This window comes from Poecilia mexicana, unplaced genomic scaffold, assembly GCF_051168715.1.
Source record: "Poecilia mexicana isolate PSO_F unplaced genomic scaffold, ASM5116871v1 scaffold_15, whole genome shotgun sequence".
Classification (NCBI taxonomy): domain Eukaryota; kingdom Metazoa; phylum Chordata; class Actinopteri; order Cyprinodontiformes; family Poeciliidae; genus Poecilia; species Poecilia mexicana.
Window position 1 is genome coordinate 28,139,591 of NW_028263384.1, and position 13,365 is coordinate 28,152,955.

General features: G+C 39.0%; 1 protein-coding gene and 1 long non-coding RNA gene across 3 annotated transcripts; one reads left to right on the top strand and one right to left on the bottom strand.

Annotated features, from left to right (window-relative positions):
- The first annotated feature begins 1,924 nt into the window (after positions 1–1,924).
- On the top strand, positions 1,925–13,259 carry LOC106924567 (uncharacterized). Its single transcript, XM_014998345.2, has 10 exons — positions 1,925–2,397; positions 2,481–2,611; positions 4,018–4,076; positions 5,082–5,234; positions 8,016–8,193; positions 9,388–9,486; positions 9,609–9,669; positions 10,948–11,027; positions 11,760–11,904; positions 12,019–13,259. The coding sequence occupies exons 1-10, from the start codon at positions 2,140–2,142 to the stop codon at positions 12,118–12,120; spliced, it is 1,266 nt and encodes a 421-aa protein (XP_014853831.1). The 5' UTR covers positions 1,925–2,139; the 3' UTR covers positions 12,121–13,259.
- On the bottom strand, positions 5,645–9,430 carry LOC148155388 (uncharacterized). Of its 2 annotated transcripts, XR_015765449.1 has the most exons (4): positions 9,336–9,430; positions 9,158–9,249; positions 8,353–8,478; positions 5,645–8,180 (listed from the first exon to the last, which is right to left on the bottom strand). It is a non-coding gene; the product is annotated as an uncharacterized LOC148155388 (long non-coding RNA). The 2 variants fall into 2 exon arrangements; XR_015765448.1 differs by having other exon boundaries at positions 9,158–9,395.
- Positions 13,260–13,365: the final 106 nt, after the last annotated feature.

A 13,365-nucleotide genomic window follows, 5' to 3' on the forward strand; every position in this document is an offset into this window, starting at 1 on the left:
TGTCCCTGATCTCAGCATTTCAAGTTAAGCTCCTTCCATCCCGGACTGTTACTATTTACGGCAGTTTATTCCACCGGCTGACTGTGAAGGAACGCACCCATGAGAAGTCGGTGTGCCTGCCACACGTAGCACATAAAACAACCAACCCTCTGTTTAAAGCCATGTGCAGCCTCTGGATCCCTAGGAACAAAGACAGAGAGCAGAGGTGGACTTTAACGCGATGTAAGGTGTTAACTGGTGCTGGCCTTCATCAGAGCAGTGAATTAATATTTGACAATCCGATTAGAATATGGATGGGTGGAGCCGGAGTACTGAAAAAAGACCAGAAGGTTATTAATTTACACGTTGGGTTTATTTGTTGATGTTGCTCTCCAGATAATGTCACATTCCATTTTAGAGGACATTTGAACTGGATAACTTTTATTTTTTTTCTCTTTATTCAAACTATAATGTAGTAACCTGGGGGATTTAAATTGGGTTTTTATTTATAAATGTCTAGTGGAACCTTCAAGAATTAAAAGTGCAGTCGTTAAATATGTGATAATTTAAATACAATTGTTAAGCAATGTCTTAATAAATGTAGCAGTAGCTAATATTAAATAAATAAATATGAGTGGAACAATTAACATTTAAATTGCAGTGTATTGTAAGCCTGGCGGGCCACCAGGCTTTACTTTCGCACCCACCAGGCCAGAGGTTCCCAAACTGTGGGGCGCGCCCCCTAGGGGGGGCACCGTGCCATTGCAGGCGGGGCGCGGGAAGCCGTCTGGATGAAAAAACAAAACAAAACATGAACACTGTATGCGCTGGGTTTTTACCTTAGAATGGCCAACTCTGTTATTCCTATGTCAATTTGATACAGTAGAGGCTTCCACACCTCCCATATTTGTGTCCTCTGTCACTTTTATCAGCAGTTAAAACTGTTTAATCCGTTGTTAACATGTTGTAACCTGTTTTTCCGAGCCGCCTTTAAACGCAACATGAGCGCTAAGACGCTCGCGCTGGGTTTACACCTGTGAAGGAGACCTGCTGCTGCTGTGTGGAGCTACAGGTGTGTTAGGATCATGGCAGCAAACCAGCAAAACGCAAAGAACTTTTCACAGTTTTTCCCTCCAAACTAACCGACTGAGTTGAGTAAAGATGTTGGATGCAGGTAATGTTAGCTAAAAGATGACTAGCTAATATCAATACAGAACCTTAAGCTTAACAAGTACCTTGTAGGCTACCGATGTTGGTGTCTATTTTCAGCTACGTACATTCATTTTGCCCTGTCACACGCGTCGTTTCAACAAGACAGCCATTTGTAATCCATTGGGGGGGCGCAGAAGAAAAAGTTTGGGAACCACTGCACCAGGCTAAGCATTGTTTATTTATTTTAGGTTTTTTTTAATGATTGCTTTTTTCAAAGACTTTATAGTTGATGTTTACGTATTAGTCTTCAAGTCTTCCAAAAACACGTAATTATCAAATTATATTTTCAAATTTCCTGTCAACTTTAAACATTTTTTAACCCAAAAACAATGCGGACAAAGGAAGGTTACTGTCTTCTTGAAAGTAACCTTTCAGCAAGATGTAGGAGCTTGTTTTATGTAAGTAAAACCTTAATATTGATGAAAAAGTGTTATTTCCATTGACAGATTATTTCACTTATTTTACAAGTCAAAACAGCCAATGGAAGAAGTTCTTCTTTCCCAATTTTAAGAAATTGTTTACTTAAAACAAGTTCTTACAGATTGCTGAAAGGTTATTTGTAACTTAATTTTGTCTTATTTCAAGTGTATTAAGATATATGCGTTAAAAACTAGACCAAAAATACTTAGTAAGATGTTATGTTTTTGCGGTGTTTTATTTGGCCCTTTTGGCCCTCCGTAGAACTCATAGTGGCTGCTGCTGTTGTTGTTACTCTTGTTGCTATGGTTACAGTTTGAATCTTGGGAGACGCCGTCAAAAGTTAGCTTACTTTTAAAATGAGTACAAAACGTTTTGGTTTAAGTATTTAGGGTTTTTTTTATGTCGTTGGAGTTTAGTAACTGGGAAAGCAGGGGACGCTTTCTGACATTTATTCAGCCGGTAGTTGTCCAGTTTTAGCTAAAGCGGATACAGTTAGCTTTTTACGTAAAATCACTACTCATGGGTTAAATGCCGCAAGAAAAAATGATGTTCGAAACCGAGTTGGTCCAGAATGACCTTAACTGGACTTCTTCAATGGCTGTCTTTGACAAAGACATACAGGGACGCTTTGTCTTCGGAGACAATGATATGAACTTAGAGAGGAAATTCAGCCTGCCTGAGAAGACCGAGCCAGAGGATGAGCCCACTCCCACAGACACGCTAAGCCTGAAGGGATCCAATCTCACTTATGTTCCTGACAGTGTGCTGAAAAACAGCCTGCTCACGGTCAGTCCAGTACACAGCAGCAGCAGGTGTATGCTCGGCTTCATGTTGCCTCTTTATTTAACAGGATTCCCGTTGTTCCTCAGCGTCTGTGCCTGCAAGAAAATAGGATTTCCAGCATTTCTGGATCATTGTTCTCCAGCTTGCCCCAGCTGCAGTGGCTGGACCTCAGAAAGAACCTCATTACGTCCCTTCCTGTTGAAATTGGCTCACACAGGTCAGGTCCTATTGCATTTACTGTATTTAAATCGGCCAATCTTTAGCAAAAGTATTCTACACTGCACATCTGCCTTATAACACATGCCCATCAGAAAATAAATTAGTTCTCCCATTTATCAATAGCGGAGGTTTACATTTCTATTCTTGTGTGCGTTGGAGATCACAGTTAAAATCAAAGTTTTTGTTTTTAGAAATCACTGCATTTCTATGTTGTTTAATCCACAGGCTTTTCAGCTTGTAACCTCCCCAAAATAGAGCCACATCTGGTGACTCTCCCATAATACATGTAAAATTATTTCATAAATACACAGAGTGACATAATCATCTTTAAAGTGGCATTTTATTATTGAATTTCATATTTTAAAGGTTTAACTTATTACCGTATGTTCCAGATTGTCTTTAGTCAGAGGCTTCTTCAAATTTGCCGTAATACAGACAGCTGCAGCTCTTTGAATTACTATGAGTTACTGCAACATTTAATTTTCCTTTGGGATCAATAAAATATTTTTCAAGTCGTCCATCTTGATGATATGATTTGGTGATGTACTAATATTGTATTAAGTCAAATAACACACATTTCAACAACAAGGCAGTACAAAGTGGTTTAAACCATTAAAACATCAGATAGAAAGAAGCAATAAACACTACATTTTGTCAAATCCTATCAAGAAGATATGCATTAAATATGTTGATCAGTGTTCCATTTATTGTTAATAAAAGGCAACTCGTAAGAGCTGAGATTTAGCCTGGATTTAAATCAACTCAGTGTTATATTGCTTTGATGTTTTCTGGAAGTTTGTTCCAGATTAGAATAACGTAAAAAAATGAATGCTACTTCTCCATGTTTGGTTCTGGTACTGGTGCAGAGTAGATCAGAGCCAGAAGACCTGAGTGTTTGAAACAACAACTTTAAACTGGGGTGGTGAGCTCTATCTTCCTGGTTTTAGTCAGAATGCCAGCAGCAGCATTCTGGATCAGCTGCAGTTGGAGGACTGATTTTGTTACTCAGACCTATAAAAACAGGATGAATGGATGAATTTCTCTTTTTGCATAGAATTGCAGGGTCATTAGTCCTTTAATCCTGAAAATGTTCTTCAGGTGATAAAAGGCTGACTTTGTAACTTTCTTTATGTGTTTCTGAAGGTTGAAGTCTGAGTCTGTCACCACACCCAGATTTCTGATCTAATCACTAATTTCTAGCTGTAATAACTGAAGCTGTCTGCTGATTCTAGATTGTTGCTCTTTAGATCGAAACATAATTACTTACAGCTTGACGATTATTTTTTGATACCAGCTGTGTGGTGAAATTGGACTAAAAAATAAACTCAAATGAACGTTACTATGTTGTGTAGAGGAGAGTCATTGCTTTCAGCCATCTCATAACCTGTCATTCTGATCATGCAGGTGTCTAACACATCTTCTACTTGAGGCCAATCCCATCACAGAGCTTCCAGCAGAACTCGGTGAGCTCAGTTCACTCACATGAATTAGTGAGCAATGTTTCACCCTTTGAGACGCAAGGTTTCTCCTTTGTTTCATCACTGCCTCCTGTCTCAAACACACCAGTCACATTCAGTAAACAGATAGTGGCAACATGAAAAATAACAAAAGATTAAAATGAGGAATGTTGAGCATCTTTTGAAGTTATACTTTGGTGTCAGTTTTACAGAAAAGGAAATACTTAATGATTTAACACACGAGCATCACATTATCATCAGCAGCAGAACTGAAACGATTGATCAAGTGAAAAACACCCAGACTGATCTGCTCATGTCAGATCTTGATAACCCTAAAAAGCTTTTATTTCTCTTTAAAATAACTTTTTCTCATAAAATTAAAGCATCTTTCTGGTAAAATTGTGTCTTTATTCTGCTGATATAATCACATTACTTTTGTAGTTAAACAAGAAATTTCTATATCTTGGCACTGCTTCTCCATTGTACAACTCAGAAAAGGGATGATTGAAATGAAAGCCATGTTTTGAAAATATGTATATTTTTTTGTAATTTCTTTTTTAGAAAAAAAATCGATTAAATCACAGATCGGATCTGGTATGAAAAAAAATTAGATTTTGATTTTAATCCATATACAGATTAAAAAACCCACTTTTTGAAAATATATTTTGTTTATAATTCCTTTTTCAGAGACAAAATAAAATGTTTGATTTAAAACATTTGATTTTGTTTTTAAGCTACTAAGAATTTAAAACAAAAAAAATGTGACTTTATTTTCAAACCATATAAAGAAATAAAAGCCACTTTTCAAAAATATTTCCTGTTTGTAAATTCTTTTTCAGATAAAATCAAATTGAGTAAAAAAAAAACCTGACAAAAAACCTTATTAAAATTGGATCTGATCTGAAAAATATCGTAGATTTTATTTTTAAGCCGTGTCACCCAGCTCTAACACCTGTCTTGTTGTACCACTGAAAGCTGCTACAGCAAACATCCTTTCCCTTTGTTTTGTAGGCAATGTGATTACACTGAGAGGCCTGAGCCTGAGGGACTGCCCCATTCATTTTCCTGCAAAAGAGGTTTTGCAACAGGGATGCTACACCATCTTGCAGCACCTGAGGACCGTTCTGGCAGAGAGGGAAGTCAGCGAGAGGAGGAGCCTTGCAGGTGAATCAAAGGCACCTTAACGGTCCTCGTTCTTCCTAACCATCTGCTCTTTGTCAAAGATAGGACGACTGGGAACAAAAATAGCTCCTTGCCCTGGTACCACTTTGCTGGCGTGACTTGTGTTCCCTTGGAGACAGCTTGTGCCACTCGCCTCACTCCCTTTCCTATTTTTTTTTTTCGTCCTCCTCACTGCTCCAGCTTCCAGCTCTGTAATATTTTTAGCCGGGTGGAAAATGATCGATTACCAGTGGGCTCTAAACAGGAGCTCTCTGCTGTCTGGAGGTAATCACCGTCAGAAGCCCTAGACAGCCCTCCACAGGAGATGCAGCTGATGCACAGTGAGCAAAGCCAGAGTCCTGATCCGATCATTCCTCTCCCCGTTTACAAGGTTATTAACGGAGGCAGAGCTCCGGTCTTCGGAGAGAAAGCTCTTTTTATTAACTGTTGCAGCCTCACAGTGTCAGTCTATAAACATCGCAGCATTTATTTACACACTCTTCAACCTTTTTTCGGTGTCACAAACCCTGTTTTGGTGGTTTAAAGAGGCATTTATTCAATATAAGAATGCAAGTTATCCTTAATGAGTTAATCGAAAGTAATTTGATAGTATCAAATATTGATAAGCGGCCATTTTCTTCTTCGTAAGGTCGTAACCTTTCCATAACAAAATCTTATATTTATCTTAATATGCTGAATTTAAAAAGAAAATTCTCCAAGGAGTCCTACATCAGGTCTGTGAGACTATTTGCTGAAAACAACTGAGAAGTCAAAATTAAAACCCAATTCTTTCGCAGCAGAGGAAGAAGGAGAGGCACAAAGTCTCATTGGATATGAATGTGAAAGCTGTTAGATGCATTTTGTATGTGCAAAATAGGTGAGTAATGACTTAAATAATACCAGCTTGTGAAAATATGCCTTCAGGAAAATGCTTAAAAGTAGATATTAGCATAAAAATGTGCTGTAAATGTAAATACCGCAGTTACTGCAGCACATGTTCATTGGAATTTACACACATAAAATCAAGCATAACTACCTTCACTTGTTGAGCTTTGATTGGACTATCAATAAGTGCCGTTATGACAGAAAAAAGGAATGTTTACAACCAGTTTACTTCATACAGACGAACATGTGAAAGTTGCTGTCGGTCACAGTTTCAGTAAACTGGACATGAGGTCGGACGCAGGACTTGATCCGTCTCTGTCCTTATTCCAGACTCCGTTTGGGTTTTGAAAATGTAATAAATTGTATTCCGCCCTCTACATGCTCTGGGTAATGCCTGTCGGGATTGCATGTTCCCCACTGACAACGTTGGACCATGATTTCTTGTTATTTTCCTTGAAACCTCAATGACCACAGTGTGTTAGCAATGTTAACGGAAGTTCAGTTCCTCCAGATAAAGGCTGTGTACTTCCATACAAATTGCGACCACCAATGGGCTCTTTGCACCTCAGCTTCCGCGTTCGGGGTAAAGCGGCTCGATTGTTTCCGATCCAATACAAATATCATTTACATTAGGTGCTTTCAGGGCTTGGCCAAGGTTTGTACATTGATCCGAAGCCCCAACAAGTCAGCTGGAGAAAGGTTTTAAGATGTTCGCCTCGTTATACATTCACTGACACGAAGGTGAGTTTTACTTAAACTTTGTGGCTAACATTAACGTTAGCTTATGCTAGTAGGCAATATTCTCGGACATTGTTCTTGTAAAATGTGCTATTTAAGTATCTAAACATTCTAACGGACAATGTATTTATCTTATTTTCAAGTATATTATGTGTGTTTATTGTCGTTAGTGTCACAGACTAACGGGGAGGTTCCGGTTCGGGCTTTTAGCTTCCGAAGCCTGACGGAGCTCAACAAGCCTCGTAGCTTAACAGTAGCGCAGCTCTGGTGTCAGAGATCTGGTTCAGCTGTTCAGGTTCAAAGTTGCTGCTTTTAGAAAAATACGACCGTGTTGCTTCATGTCTCCGTGTTATTTCGTTTTATTACCTTTGCATGTTTCTTGTGAAGAGCTCAGATAGGACGGTGTTTACAGCAGTATGTACAGGCGGATCAGTTGCTCGGCTTCTGGCTCTGGTCTGCTCTCTCGTTCCCATAAACTCTTTCAGGCTGAATATAGAAGTGATTCCATGGAAATAACTCAGGGAGGCTCCTTTATTTACCATCCGTATCCCCGGTAGTTTTAGGCTGATCCGGAGTGAAGTGAAGGCTGCAAACTTTGCTGTGCGGCGTTAGCTGGTAGCGACAGATATTTACAAGCCATCTTCTTAATTCAGGATCGCTTGGAAATTAACGAAAACTTAAAAGCCCATTATATTAGGAAGACAACAATGTTAATAGTATTGTTTTTTTGCATCTGAAATACGACTTAGTCTTTTCTACCAGTCATGGTAACTCAAAGCGGAAAAAAGTGAGCCGCATTAGCTCCTGGAGATGTGACGTCAACGCCTTAGGTGCAAAGAGCCCATTGGTCAGATGCTGACAAACCCTCTAGAATGATGGACAGGTGGCATCATGTATCAGAGGGCCCCGCTTCAGGATGACCAGCGGGGCCCCCTGCTGGATGGCGGTCAAACTACAACACTACAAGAAGGTCTAAGCGGGTTTTAGTTAATCGATGGGAATTAATTTTAATCTAATATACCATTATTTGTGTGCAACCCTAATTCATTATAGCCTGCCTGTTGTGTTGTTCCCTGCTGTCACTAGAAGTGTTTTGAACTGTTGCAGCCATCGCGTGCTCCGAGAACACACTCGTAGCCGCCATGTTTGTTTCTTTGCCAGCTGAGAACGAGCTCCAGCTGGTGAAGCTGCCGGACTCCAGTGTGGACGGATCAGCAGACGAGGACGGGCTGCTGAGGTTCAAGGAGCTCAAATACGAGTTGATGTTGCTGGAAAAAGCAGAGATGTCCTTGGTACCATACACCAGCCGGAGGTCTCCGCTTCACCCTTTGGACGAAAGGTGGGTTGAAGTGTATGAATGGGATCAGATAGGAAGTAAAATGATATTCAGCATGTCACATATGTATTTATACCCCATAAACTTATTATAATGTCATGTTTCATCAATGGGGTGAACCAGGTTATGTCTTAAGAGATATTCAGCAATGCGGTGACTTACTGAGTCTAAATGATGGTCCATCTTTGGGTTTTGGATTATTCCTGCTGTGCGACAACAGTATGAGGTGCTTCCTTCTGCAGATTGAAAGACTCATCTTTCTATCTGAAAGATACATTCTTTCTGTCTCTGCAGAAGAAATAAGATTTTAGACCAATTGTGTCCACACCTATTGCTCTAAGGGTCAAAAGTGGCAAATTTAAACTACTGGACTCAAGATTCATTAAATTCAAAGTACAAAACAAAAGTTTTTTTTACTTGCTGAACAATAAGCACAAGTTTAATGAAATCTGTATAACACTAAGGATCCAAAACATTAAAAGGTCTCTTGACTTGTTGCCTTGTTAAAAGAAAAACAGACAATTTCCCAATTTTGGGGGTCATCAATTTTCTATTTGGTTTGCCAAATTTGAACAATTCTTGAGTTGTGGTCCAAGGCAAGTTGTGGTCCAAGTTGTGTCCAAAAATGGACACGCCTGTTTTAGCAATATTTAGAGAAATATCTGCAGAGTTTTGCACACATTTGAAGTGAAAACATATCTAGTGAGAGATGTATGAATGGAACATTAACTACAGCAAAAGCAAAACGTTTACAGAAATTAAAGTGATCTTCAAAATTACAGCACATCTACAGCAGAATGACTGAAGAATAAAAGAATCAAGGCTTTGAAATCCCCCAAGCCACCCAGACTGAAATGCTTAAGCTAAAAGGAGACATCTTGTTCCAGCTTCTTTTGTGTTCAGCAGGTCCGCAAGTCCACATATTCAGCAAATAACCAGAAATCATTTAAATTTTCCACATACTTACCTTCTAACACAGCACTTGTGTTATTTGTTATGCAGTCACAGCATGGAGCAGCTGAATCTGTTGTTACTGCAGAAAACTGTAATTCTGAAGGACTGCATGTGGGAAGGAGATACTTAGCCACTTCTTTTCAGTGACATTCTCCGTAGAATGTCAAGTAGAAATAATGCTGTTTTCTCACCGAGGCTCTGAGGAGTGATGGGGAATAAAAGCATTTTGTTTTGTTTTGTCAGGAAAGCTTCTTCTACCCAGGTCGTTCCCGAGCTTCAAGTTTCCGGCTCTCAGTACGGGAAGAAGGCAGAAGCAGCTGCGCGGAGAGAGAAGGAGAGAAGGTGGGCTGATTTTTAGCTCCTGTCCTTTAGACTTTATATTTTAACTTTTACATTTCACAGAAAAACCATTTAACTTGAGTAAAATCATTAAAATACTGCTTTGTTCTGTGACTCTGCTGCAGAGAGGCGTCTCTAAAGCTCCATAAACAAGCCAAAGGAAAAGCAAAACAGAAAAAGAGACAGGTATATGTGGGACACAGCTACTCTATTTTCACCTGGTAACCACCAGGGGGCGCTGGTCGTCCATCTATATCACAGTGAATGTTTAATGCAGTAAGCCAACTAGAATCTATCCAGATACAGCAAGGATGCAGAGACATTCTAACAGTTAAAAAAAGATTTCTTACATTTTTAAATTTTAATATCAGATAAAGATAATCTCTGTAAATACAAAATGCAGTTTTTAAAAGATTAAGGGAAAGGGAAAGGAACAACCTATCCCTCTGTGAAAAAACAGGTACCCCCCTAAAGTAGGGCTGGCCGATTAATCAAATGTTCGGTTTTTGAAGATTTAATTTTCGGAAAATCTGGATTTTTTTTCTCACCAATGCACCCCTTTGGCTTCTAGATCAGAGTGAAGTTAGCCAGGAACTACCATGTTGTCACAAACTAGAGAGCAGAATTCATGTTTCTGTAGAGTACTTCAAGTTTTCCTGGTCTGGAAAAAGCAAAGTAGCACTACATCACACTACTACCACCATGTTTTAACATTTTGGAATCTAAAAGCACTTTTGGATTCTGTTCTGGGTCGTTTTCTGACTCCCTTGATGAATTGTTGATGCAGTTTTGGAATAATTTAGACTCTTCTGTAACTAAATTGTATTTTCAGACTCAACTATCGCCACAGCCGCTGTAACACAGACAGCTACAGGAGATCCTTTCCTCCCTCTCAACAGAAACCTAATCACTGTCTGTGTTTAAATAGCTTTGTAATCCTTTCTAAACTGATAGATGTCTGTGAATTTCTGTTTGATCTGGGCATGGTGAGATCATTGGACCTACTCTATGTTGTCAGAGAGGTTCTGTTAGAGTAATTTCCTTATCCTAAAGGACTGGATTTAACTCATGAAATTGAACTTGGTCTTCAAAAAAAGCGGATAACTGCTCTTTGTATTTACTCAGGTGTGATACCAAAATGCATTCGATGATGATCTATAAACCTGACAAAAGAAATCAGTAAGAGGGTGTAGTCTTTTCACAATACTGCAGTTGGATGTTTTTCAACCATATTTCAGCGCTTACTGCGGAAAATTAACTCTTCTTATTTGGCAAATATTCAAACATACCTAAAAAGAAGTTAGAAATAAAAAGGCAGAAATGAATTTGAATTATGTATCGCAGTAAGTCTGTCATGTTGTTGCTTTCAGGCTGCAACTTAGGGCGTCTTGCAATAGCTCCTTTATGCAATAAAAATCAAAATAATGTGCTGTGAGACACATAGAGCTTCTCGCTACGTTACAGGAAGTGGATTCAAAGTGGCATCTAGAGGGACCTTCACAGGAGCCGAAGTTGTGCTTGTCCACAGAAAGGGAAGAGGACAGGTAAAGTGGAGAAAAGTAGCACAGATTCCCAAGAGATGCAGAGATATTAGGATAGGAGCCAGGTGTGTGTGGGTTAGTAATAAATCAGAATATTCAGCAGGAAGTCATAATTTAGTGTCATTGTGCTGATCACTATGCTGCACAGGACATTAGGACTCTTCATGTAGAAGTTGATCCTTGGTTAGAAATGCGTAGCTGGGTCTTTATACGACTAATGAAAAAAATGGTAGGTAGAAATATAAACTTATTTGATTCTGCACCCTTTCTTTTATGTCTTACTTTACACATTATTCTGTATTTGGAGAATAGAAAAAAATGAAATAAAACAATAAAAAACAGAACAATTTCTTCCACAAGAGAGAGATGACACACCAAAGCCGTTTCTGTCAAACATATATCCACCAAAAACAGTCTCTACTAACAACATCCATCCATCCTCCATCATATTAACCATTTAAAATTGCTTTACTGTATCTTATTTTAAATTGAGTTACATTTTTTACATTGTTTTTAACAGAGTTTTCATGTGGATGAAATGCCATAATGCTTAAAAATGCATTTGTTTTCCCAGATATGCAGCTACATGTGGACTAGACCTACTTCTCTGAAAAGCAGCTGTTTTTTTCTGTTTTCTGTGAAAGAATCAGTCACAGTTTCTGCACTTTCACTCTACTGTCCACCACCTATAGTGCAAAACCTCTGACCATTAAAATCCTCTCTTCTGATAACCAGGTTTGACCTTTCTGGCACCTGTAGATCAGCTCGGGAGCTGGAGCGAAACATCCGTACTCGTGTTAAGCGGCTGCAGGAGAGACACAGGAATACCAGGAGCACTGTGAACCAGGAGATGTCAGCGACATTGGAGGACGTGGCAGAGGTCAGCACCGAGAATCTACAGAAACCCATCTGTGTTGAACTCAGATGTCATTGATTTCATCTTTTTTTTTTTTTTTTTTAACTTTTTTTACTTTTTTTCCCATCTGACCAACAGATCAGGAGGTTACAAGCACGACTTCTTGAAAGAAAAGGTCAGCGAAGGAATTTTGAAAACCCTTTCAGTCCAGACTCCTGGCCGAGACTCCTCTTCAAGTGACTTGGACCGCTGACCGTTTACACCATGTTTTGAGTTTTAGGAATCAAAACATCCTCCAGACGACTTAAAAAGACGATTCCATCATTAGTGGCCAAAATGCAGACATTTTAAAAATAAACATATCAAGTCTAATTGTTTTTTTTATACTGGATGTTTGCAACACAACTGCTCCATTTTACACTTTAGGTATGGTTAACATTCACTGATCTGTTCGAAATCAATTCAAAAACATGCCTGGAGTGTTGCCTTGATTCTTTCATGCATGTTTGAGAAATCATTTAATCTCCATGGCAACTGTTTGGAGCTGTGCAAAACGACTGGGTGGACCTAGCGCCGCCTTCAAGAAGCTAATTTTAACCGCAGTTTCCAAGCTTCCACCTCACAGAGCACCCATACCCTGCAACTCCCCCACTCAGCTCCTTCAGACTAGCCAGCACCAATTAGCAAACACCTGGAGGAACTGGGGATCTGCTGAGGCCATTATCCAAGCTACTTCTCAATGAAATGTTGGTAAAAACGTTGTTAAAGGGTTAATAGAGAAGCCATGTTGAGACGACTTCCTGAAGGCAGAGTTTCAGAAAGAGCACGAGTTTTTAAAGAGACAGAGACCCAATTTCAAGGTGTTAAATTACGATGTCAAATTTATCTTGAGTTATATTTGACATATATGCTAACTTAAGATAAAATATTTACTTGATTAAGCTATAAAATGGGACTATGTGTCTGAAAAACACATAATATTGCCCCTTTAAAGAAATTCAGATATTTGCTCAGTACAAATGTTATACTTTTCCAGACTTTTGTAGACTCTAATTTGGGGACTGGTGAGACAAAAGTGGAACTTTTTATATCTCCCAAAACATCTGACGTTAAAATACACCATCAGTTCAGGAAAATAGAATCATGCCAGCAGTCAAACACAGTGGTGGTAGAGGCATGGTCTGGGAATGAGGGGATTTTTCAGGACCAGAACAACAACTCACAACTTCACCAGTAACTTTTTTTTAGTGTATTTATTGTCACAGTTACAGTTTTTCAGTATTTTTCTGTGTGCTGTGGAGCCAAGAATCAACATTTCATTGCCAAAATCTCTGTTGTGTCTTTGTCCAATGACAATAAAGTAAATCTAAGAAAGTCCAGCCAAATGATCAGTTCATGACTCAACACACTTGGGTTTATGTAACAGGAGACTAGCAAGTCCACCTCTGATTAACTCAAAAAAAGAAGAAAAAGACAGTGTAGGAG

Coding starts and splice junctions, on each gene's coding strand:
- LOC106924567 (XM_014998345.2), top strand. CDS start 2,140: ATGCCGCAAGAAAAAATGATGTTCGAAACCGAGTTGGTCCAGAATGAC. Junction 2,398..2,480: donor TGAAAAACAGCCTGCTCACG/GTCAGTCCAGTA, acceptor GTTGTTCCTCAG/CGTCTGTGCCTGCAAGAAAA. Junction 2,612..4,017: donor GTTGAAATTGGCTCACACAG/GTCAGGTCCTAT, acceptor CTGATCATGCAG/GTGTCTAACACATCTTCTAC.